Source organism: Mercenaria mercenaria, chromosome 19 (genome assembly GCF_021730395.1).
Source record: "Mercenaria mercenaria strain notata chromosome 19, MADL_Memer_1, whole genome shotgun sequence".
Classification (NCBI taxonomy): Eukaryota; Metazoa; Mollusca; class Bivalvia; order Venerida; family Veneridae; genus Mercenaria; species Mercenaria mercenaria.
Window position 1 is genome coordinate 30,876,683 of NC_069379.1, and position 10,496 is coordinate 30,887,178.

A 10,496-nucleotide genomic window follows, 5' to 3' on the forward strand; every position below is an offset into this window, starting at 1 on the left:
TAACTTTCGATTATATTGAACTTAAATTAACTGCTCTCTACATTTAAAATTACATACGTGTTTGATTACGATTGATTATTTTTTATACTTATTATACATTAGGAACATTCTGGGGAGACCCGCATTTCAGCACATTGGATGGTATGAATTTCACATTCAATGGACTTGGAGAATATACACTTCTCAGAATAAATACAGACACGTGTAATTTTGATCTACAAGCAAGAACTGAAAGAACTTTGAAAGAGGATGGTAATTTGTCTGACGCCACAGTCTTTGCTGCTTTTGCCGCAAAAGATTCGACAAATTCATCAGTACATGTAGAGCGCAACAAAAAGAGAAATGGTAACATAACAGTATTTGTAAACCTGAAAATCTGCTAATAAAATACCTAGTAATCAATACCTATGAACAACTGTAAAATTTCACATATAAATAACATAATTTGACAGAAGTAATTCTGCTGCTGCTTTTGAAAATAACTCGCACTGTTTGCCTTATGAAAATAGCTTTTGCACACTATTTAAATAAAGTTAATTGTTTGGCAAAGTAAATATAATGAAAGTATATCTATGGCAGGTATCAACTTGTATGGAAACGGCGCTGATCTGACAGAGCAGTATAACTCAAATACAAATGAAACTGATCCATTTGTGTGGTCTTCAAGTGACAATAACTTGACCATTACCAAACGAAATGGCAGTGTGGATGTATATTTCCCTATTTGTAGTAAGAATCAAATCCATTTGACTTCAGACTTATGTAGTAGATTCCCTCAAAAGCAGATCCATTTAGATTAAGTTTTAACATTTGCATTTTAGAAATGTGCGTATTCAATCATTGACACTTTAGTGGACGGATAGCTCTGTGGTTTGCACACTGGCCTTCCAATCCTGAGGTCGGGGGTTTGATCCCCGGAAGCTACTTGGGAATTTTCAGAAACGCTTTTCAGTGTTTCACACCCAACTAGAGGTGTACTGGTCAGGACCCCAGGCAAACCTTGTGTGTATCAGTGCTATACACTGGGCACGTTAAAGAACCAGGCTGTCTATTCGCAACAAGCTAGGCTAAGTTAGCCGAACAAGTCTGTATCTGATTCCTGATCTCTCTGTCACGGGGGCTTTGTCTCACTCTATCCCTCTGGTCAGATCGCTCTGTGTCTGTACTAGTAGTGTGTGTCTGTATTTGAACTATGTAAAGCGCCTTTGAACGTGAAATTGATCATGAAAAGGGCGCTATATAAATCTGGTATAATTATAATAATTATAATAATAATAATAATAATATACCTTTGCATATAAGTAATTGAATAGATGGGGATAAGGTCCTAAAAGCTATTTTACTAGTTAAATTACAGTGTACCACTCGACGTTATTTCCATATGTTACAATGGTTTTCAGTTGTTTAAGAATTGGATCAAATTACAAAAACATATTGTCATTTAATATAATATAGCCTAGGGCTGTCATCGATAAAAACAATATCGATGTATCAACGATATTTTTTGTCGATAGATTATCGATTCCCTTTGTCAAAAATCGTTACTTTACAGAGAGAAAAAACTATCGAGATAAACACCCAGACCGTCAAAAATTATTAAGTTAGCAAAGTTGTAAGTTTGGATAAATGTAAATTTTAAGAGAAATGGAATAAAAATGAAAGATTTTATTATTTTTTATTTATTTATTTAATTTTATAAATGCAAATACAACATAATCAAACAGTAATATGGAAAGTAGGCAATAAAACTAAAAATAGCATTGACAGGAAGGTATATAGTATGCATACGAACAAATAGATTGTTAATTTAACTTAATAATCAATATATCGATGTATCGTCAATATTTGTCTTCTGATATATCGGTATCGTCGATATGCCTAAGACCTTATAAATGGCAGCCCTAATACAGCCACAATACATTTATTTTGAAACGATTAATCTTTATTTTTAAAATCAAAAGATTTTGATACAATTCAAAAAAGCACAGCACACAAAAACACTACTAGAAGAACAGGAATACAGCACTACCATGAAACACAATAACACAATGTTAGTGCGTAGATCCAAAAGTTTAATTTTAGTCGGTTTATTTTGGTTCATACATATATATATATATATATATATATATATTTGCTGCATTTTAGATATATCGCTGATCATATCAATCAATATCGAAATGTTGACCTTGCGCACGTTGGTCCCTGATAATCTTCAAAATTTAACCAACGGACTTCTTGGAAACTACAACGGAGATTCTAGCGACGATTTTACGATGCCAAATGGAACAGTCCTGCAGGAAAACATTACCGAAAGAGAAATATTTTCATATGGCCAAACATGCAAGTAACCTATATGTTTGAATAAGATGATCTTTTTGAAATAATAAATGTAAAGTGACATGCATTTCCTTTAACTTTGGAATATACTGAAAATAGTAATAATGATCATTCGTATTGGTCTTGTTTTCATTTTTAAAGAAAGGAAACATTAATAATGCATTGCAAAGTACATAGTAAAATGTCAAAAATATTCTAAAAATAGGGGCAATAAATCCGAACAACTCTGCATTCGTTTATGACGATGGAAAATCCCATTTCGATTTCCAAAATGAAACGTACGTTCCAAGATTTTTGGACGAAGCTGACCCTGAGCTCATTGCGAAAGCTGAAAAAATATGCGACGGTTCCAATAATACTGAGTGTGTGTTTGACTATGTTTTTACGGAGAAACCTGATATCGCAGAGGAAACCAAAAAGGTCAAAGGACAGTCAGATGCAGACAAAGTCGAAATCGGTAAGTTTTGTCTATAGATATTTAAACAAATGAAAGATATATAAATTTATGTGTTCTTAAAGATATACCAGCATATATATTATCTATGAACTTTACGTATAAATCTTTATTTGACATTTCATGTGCCCTAAAGGTCTAGGTTTCAAAGCACACATTCGATTCAAGCTAAAACAATTGTTTACACTCGAAGACATGTAAGGCCAGCTTTGACTTAAAAATTCAATAATGCAACGCATGTTTTTCCTGCCTTCACAGGGGGTAATTCTCACTTGATCCTTAAAATAAGATGATATTCACATCAAGTTTGTGTACATTGTTACAATATATGATAGTTCTTGAACGATGATAAATTTAGTTATTACGAAAGTAATGTGTATTTACTGGGGGTAGACAAGATATCACATATTATGATAATGTATAACATGAGGCTTTTAATGCTTTCATGTAGCGGCTATTTATCCATTTTGCATGACTTAACTTAACCATTTGTAACCAGATAAATCTGGAAAGACCTTGTTTCATAAAGAAGAAACAATATAGGTAATATAGAGACTTGCCCTCTTTACGCAAGACAAATAATATTTTATAAAGTGGAATGTTAAGTGAACAGCGTTTGTCAATTATAAACCTATTCATATTATGTCAGTTTAATGGAAAAGGAAGCTAGCTATGTTACTTGCTATGTACGTAGGCACAGTAATGCATCTAACAGTTTAATATTATTTCCTTTGATTTCCCATATCTCTAGATAATTCCCATATTTTAAAGAAAACATATTGGTGTAATAGATCATTCTCTTTCCAGCAACATAGTTCTCAACATGTTTTACCTTTAAAAGTATGTGAGTTTAAAACAATTAAAATAATGTCTGTTCGTTAACGAATTTCACACAAAAAAGCCACATTGTCCTCCTGGGCAATAAAAATATTTAATATTAACTTACTGTTCTTTACAAAGAGATACCATTTGCAGTAATTATGCATGAGGTTTTCGCGCTAGAGGTACAAAGTTGATGCTTTGCATGAGACATTGTGTACATAGCCACCTAGGCACACATCTAAATGTTTACTTGAAGATTTCATTTTAGTTCCAACGCCTAGGAATTATGATTTTATGCAAACACTAAATTTTATCGGCTGTCAAGCGTTATTTTCAAACATAATTTCAAAATTGTTGTGTATCAGACGAAATTGTGCCAACACTTGAAGGATGTTCAACCGTTAATGTGACAAAAGGACAAAAAGCGTCATGTAAACTTAATGTTGGAGAGGGTGACTCAGTGAAGATTGTTTCAAGTAACGTCAGTGCTGAGATTGATCAGGAGTCATCAACAATTACATTCGTACCTGAAACAGATGAACCCGTTACAATTCGGTAAAATGTTGTAGCTATTCTTTGCTTTGCAAAACGTAAACGCTATGTGTTATGAAAATGGCATTATTCGAGTGTATTTATTTCTATGAAAGTCATAAAATATATTTCGGTTAGCTTCATCTTGGTCTATAGGGAAACAACAATTATTATAATTAATCCTGGTAAAAGATTGAAAATGCTCGTAATTACAAGTTGAACTGTAGAGTTTGAAAAGTGTCATTGCTACTATCTGGCATCGACATGTCTTCATGGTTCGTTTTTTAATGTTTTCATGAGTTTTTAACACAACAAAATAAGGTAAAGATATTAAATACAATGTAAAAATCCTACTTAAGAATTAGCAATATATGTTAATATTTACAACAGAGCGCATCGCCCGTTCCGAACTTCGTTTCGCCCTGTTGCCCCGCCAGACATCCTCTCCGTTTTACAACTGTTCATTTCCTTTTAGCCAACCTTCACTTTTTTGCCTCAGTGGGTAAACTATACCACTTTATTGACCCCTTTTTATCGAGTGATACACGCATTGGGGGTGGGGGCTTAGTCATAGTAAACAAATAATTAGCTGCTGTAATCGTGCCGAGGCGGACCGTGATATTTTAGACCGCTCCACTAGCATCAAAATCACCGGAGCTTAGTTTTGAAACAATTTGCAAACCAGTCTGAAAGTTTTCTTCATTTTCGCCTAACCTGTCAAAGTGTGCTTTCATTTTCGGTCATAGTCGTAAATGTTCGTTTATTCACAATTGAAACTTAAATACAGACAACAAAAAATTATATCTTATTGATAAAAATCCATCACAATCAAATTTAAATAGGCAAATATTTTGACTTTAGTGTTTTACAAAGTGGATTATAGTCTGCCGTGTAAAAGTGAACATTTCTTTGAATTTAGTTTAATAAGATGTAATGACGCCGTAAAGTAAAATATCAGATACTGTAAAATTCTGACTTGATATAAACGACTTTAAAAATTTATAAAAGTGTAACCATACCTGGATATAGAATTTTGGATACCCGGAATACGTTCTATTAGAAGTGCTAAACTTGCATTTATACTTTTGTAAGTACAAGCCTTTGCCTTATTTCATTTATTTAAGTGGAAGTTAAATTTTATCTTCTGTGTTTTGCACGTATAAAATTATAAATCAAGTATATGCAAAAGTGTATTCTTGAATAGTAACAAGTAAAATAAGCCTAAATAGTTATTAAAATGTTATTGCAACAGAAAAAAAACAAACTTCAAGCTGTTATTTCTTTAAGGTATACATGTTGTTAGTTAATATACAATCAATATACAAGTAAAAAAGAATTGCTTCAAGTTGATAATCAATGCAACGTGAAATAAAAGCAGCCACATTTTAGTTAATAGGTGTATTAGATGACAAACTTAGCCTATATGCCCGAAACATGCCTATAAAGCGCCAAATACCATGCCTAAATTATGCAAAATCAAATGCCTAAAGAATATTGAAATGTACCGAATGCATAGACCAGTTACACTATTTCACGGGGGAGAATGCTTCATGGACCCCTAGAAGTGGTCTTCTCACTGCCAGCACCCTGCCTTTTTTTAATCCTAGCTGGAGCACTGTATGTATATTATGTCTATAGTATATATGTATGTAGAAATGAAAAATACAGTGTTTGCATAAAAGCTTCAGATCAAACAAAATTTGTGCAGGGTTTTGTATTTTACAGTGTGATGGCGGAAAACAAAAATGGCCGATTCTCTCCAACTTTTGCTGTGAGTGTATTACTGTGTACAGCATGTAACGGGCATGGAGTATGTACAGGTGTTCCAAGAAGCGATGCACGGGAAACTGAATACTTTCACTATTTCGCGTGCGAATGCGACCCTGAATATGAAGGTTTAATTTCTGATTACACTAATTTCTTTAATTGTTATCAAAGTAAGACACGATTCTGTTTCGAATTAAGCTTTTTAATGGATTTCAATTGCAGTAAAACAGAATAACTAGAATCACAGTCACACATTAGATAAAAAAAACAATGTTTACGAAAGATGATTTCGTACCTTTTCGTATTAAATAATAATACAATTAGCATGAACTTAATGCTATCTCTTTGTTCATTTTGTTTAAATGCAAAACTAGCTGCGAATAAGTTTGTTCTTAACCCTTTGGTACATAATATAAACTTTGTTCTTAAAGGAACTGGCGATTTAACAAGACTGAATCCAGCCACATCACAATTACAAACGCTTGGCTTCCAAGCTAATACAATTTTATCTGTTTTACAGATTTTATATAAATCAGCACTATTATGATGACAATGATTCTATAAACCCTATTTATGTCTCTTGTAAGAAGAGGCGACAGGGGCTAGAAATAATCATTTAAATGTTTTAATAACTTTTGTCAAGGATAAACTCCGGAAAGCTATGATGTGTAATCCGTATTTGACCCTAGCACCATGCGATTCATGTGTCTACGATTGTCGTTGTGTACGTGTTTTTACATCGCATATGGCTAAGGGCATCGTGTTATATTTTGTATAGACTCTCTATAGTGAAATTTGAGTGCAGTTGACCTGCAGGTACCTCACTTGTCACGTATATTGTGTTACGTCCGAACGGCTTTCGTGCTCTTGTTTTATTTTTGGCGTTAAATGAATGTAACATTTTTGGCGTCGGTTTGTATTTGAAGTCCAATAGACGTCTGACGTCTTTTCCGCCTCTTAGTTTGTTAAAATTCATTTTGAATTAAGGAGCTGGAATGTAGTGTTTGCTTTGTTCTGAGGATTTTGATTTAAGATACTTTTGTTTTCAGTTTAATTTAATTAAAGAATTTTTGATTTCGTATTAAGTATTAATTGGTATAATAAAGTAATTAATGCTGTTTAAGAAACATTAAAATCAGCCATTTTCGCAGTAAATAACTGATTTATTCTTTATAAATTAATTTTTGAATGGTTATGTAAATATTGATTGGAAAGAATTTCTTGTACAATTGTTTGAATGCCTGTTTTACATTCCTAGTTAGAGAATCGGCAATAACGGCATTTACGCGAAGTCATGATTGTCAAACAACAAATGAAACAAGAAGCCGCATATCTCCCTTGTGTATGAGTTAAAGCCCGAGCCCCTTTTATGATTTTTTTCTATACATCTTCGCTAAATAAAATCATAGAGGCTGCGGAGTCCGTGAATCCGTATGAAAAATGTACTTCCGCATCCAGCGTCCGCATGGAAAGCCGAATACGGGCAGCAGTATCGGGGCTACGCGGACACATCGCAAGTAAAATGTGAACTAGGTTTAGGTTATGTTATGTCATTTAACTGATTGAAAGTGGCTTTTGCATGTTGCATCGTATTTCGCTGCATCTTTTTGAATTTAGATGTAATTTCTACATAACCGAATATTTTTAAGCTAATAGTACATTCTTTATTTTAAAGACTCGCGTATCTAACAACTTTATTTGTTTAGGTAGTAAAATTATATCGATAACAATTTTTCTTTTTCAAAATACACAGGCATTGATTGTGAAAATGAGTTTGACGGATGTGCGGCAAATCCATGTTCTTTAGACAGAAACTGTTCAACTCTAACGGCTGAGGAACAAATTCAACGAAATAGATCGTACGTCTGTGACCCGTGCCCGACTGGTTTTGAGGATGACGACGATGACGAATGTATAGGTATGATGGCACACATCGTAATAGTAAAAAATAAATAACATTCACTTCTTTTGACGTTCGAAAGAATAGAACGTTACAACATAAAATTTTGTAATAATTTTAATAAATTTTCATATACATGTTTTGCGATGAAATAATAAATAGGACGTAGAGGTTGTTTGAAAATGCACCAGTAAAATGAAATATACATAAAGAAATGCTGAATCATTCATTTCAGATATAGACGAATGTGAAGTCAACAATGGTGGCTGTGATCAAAATTGTACAAACACAGACGGCAGTTTTGAATGTACATGTAAAAGTGGATACAGAGTTGACAGCAGAGACAGTAGTGCATGTAAAGGTAAATCTTACACTTAAACCCTAGAAATGTAAGCATATATGTATGTATAAAGACGTTTTAAGTGATTCTAATTCAGAGAGAAAAGCCCTTAGGGGCCGTATTCATAAAGCATCTGAAACATAAGTATACGAAATTGATTATTTACTTAAGTATTACTTAGGTAAGAAATTTATGTTCCTTAAGTATATTTGTTATTTATAAAAACAACTTATAAGTAATTCTTGGCTTATATCGTGGACGAAAAAAAAGGACAACATTAATCTCAGACAAATACAACATGCACAATTATGTTTGAAGTGTTTTTATCTGAAAAACAACACTTAATCGTACTCACGACGCCATTTTGTTTTCTGACTTAAGTATTTTCTTACGTATCTTAAGTTTAAGCTGTTTTATTAATAGGACTTAGGCTTTTTACATAGACTTAAGCTGAAATCACCACAAGCTTAAGTAAAATCTTAAACTTAAGTCAAAACTTATACTTAATATGCTTTATGAATACGGTTACCGGTCTATCATATGTGACTGATTACGTCCTACCATATAAGATAACATCAGTTTTGAATTATTTGCAATTTGATCTATAATAGTTTTTGTACATGAGAAATGTTTAGTTGCAACAGCTTTTACATTGACTAAAGCAATTTATAAGATTTCATTAGATATTATGGTATGACAGCAAAGAGAAAAGATGTTTGACGATTAACTGCATAGGACGACAACACGACATATATAATAAACTATTTGCAATTTTACGACCAATTGAATTTATTTGCAGATATAAATGAATGTGAAGAAGCGATGCATAATTGCGACCATATATGTAATAATACAGAAGGTGACTTTACATGTCAATGCTTCGCCGGTTATGAACTTAATACGACTTCACAGACATGTCATCAGACATCGGGTAATATTTAAAATTCGATAGATATATCACTGAAAACAATATTTCTACATGTACTTGAAAAGAGGTGTTTTTTTAGATACACTCTGCTAATTCGTTGGGCTGAAAGTCAAGCGAGAAATGTTAAATTTTATTCTAGTACTTTTCTACTCGCTTTGTATCTTATTCCAGTAGAAAATTATATATGTTTCTGTATCTTTCTAACGTTATTGATGAGTCAATGTCTTTGTTCAGATGGCAGCTGCACTGACATGGAGAAGAATATGTGTTCAAACGCACACGGTTGCACCAAAGAAGACAATAAATCGGTTTGCTTCTGCAAAGATGGATATGATTTAGATTCAGCTGGAGTTTACTGTCAAGGTATATTTCTCGAGTTAACAGAAAAAAAACCTTGACCTGAAACTTGATATCTCACATTCAAAGGGATCTGGTGTTTTACTTCAAGAGAATCACAATAAGACTTAAAATGATATGCAGGTCTAAGGCGTCTGCGTAGCAAGGTTCAAACCTTCACTTGGTGTCTGAGGAAGCCAGAAACCGGCTTACGGAAGGTCGATGTTTTTCCCTAGCTGCCGTCTGACTTAATGACTGAAAAGGCGCCAGTTTTAAAAATCAAATGTTAAAATCAAAGCATAATACTGTGTAACAGTAATTTACCAAGGAAATTATTGTTCCGAAATGTTTTACCACACCACCGATAAACATGTTATAAATATTCAGTCTTAGTTGTCCTAGAAAAGTACAGATTCTTATTTTTTAGATATAAGTGATATATGGAAAATCTGGAACTTTCTGGTATTTCCCAAGATACCTGACATAATCTACAGTATAATTTCATTGGAACACTTTTATTCATTTCATAATTATAAAATATTACCTGTACGTACATTAAACATTTCAAGTATTTACATATTTTGTGGATTTGAATAAAATATCTTTACGGAGACAATTTATATTCTTTGAATATACTAAATTCAGTTCGGACTGTGTGTGAAATATTCTGGAATTTGAACCTGACCGGGAGAAGATTCGAATAGTTATTGCGTATTAAGTTTAACTTTACGGCTATTAAACATTATCAAAGACTGTGAATATTTATTTTTATAAATTTATCTGTTATTATTAATAGTTGCCGGATTGTTTTTATGTTACCTCAAGTATTCTAAGTAGCATGCAATTGTTACCTTAGATGCAATAGTAGATATAATCATTATTACACTCTTTTTAGCTAGGATTCCGCCATTGCAAATAATATTATATTTATTCGGTTGTAAATAGTTATTGTTTATATTAAAATAGTTTTGACCTGTTTATAAATGACAATTATTCATTTTAAAAAAGTAAATATCGCAATTATTTGTATCTCTTTGTTTTTGGATAATGAATATATAAGAGCACATTACAATTCGTCTGC

The 10,496-nt window shown here is 32.7% G+C and overlaps 1 protein-coding gene across 1 annotated transcript in view; it reads left to right on the plus strand.

The window, feature by feature from the left end:
- The window catches only part of LOC123541978 (uncharacterized), a 35,247-nt gene extending 24,995 nt beyond the window's left edge, over positions 1-10,252 (plus strand). Inside the window, exons 24-34 of the mRNA XM_053531272.1 lie at positions 103-345; positions 580-729; positions 2,146-2,340; positions 2,543-2,794; positions 3,979-4,168; positions 5,870-6,039; positions 7,665-7,829; positions 8,047-8,172; positions 8,951-9,082; positions 9,314-9,442; positions 10,212-10,252. Of these exons, the coding sequence (XP_053387247.1) occupies positions 103-345; positions 580-729; positions 2,146-2,340; positions 2,543-2,794; positions 3,979-4,168; positions 5,870-6,039; positions 7,665-7,829; positions 8,047-8,172; positions 8,951-9,082; positions 9,314-9,442; positions 10,212-10,252 (1,793 nt within the window). The remainder of the gene's footprint in view (positions 1-102; positions 346-579; positions 730-2,145; positions 2,341-2,542; positions 2,795-3,978; positions 4,169-5,869; positions 6,040-7,664; positions 7,830-8,046; positions 8,173-8,950; positions 9,083-9,313; positions 9,443-10,211) is intronic.
- The last annotated feature ends 244 nt before the right edge of the window (positions 10,253-10,496 follow it).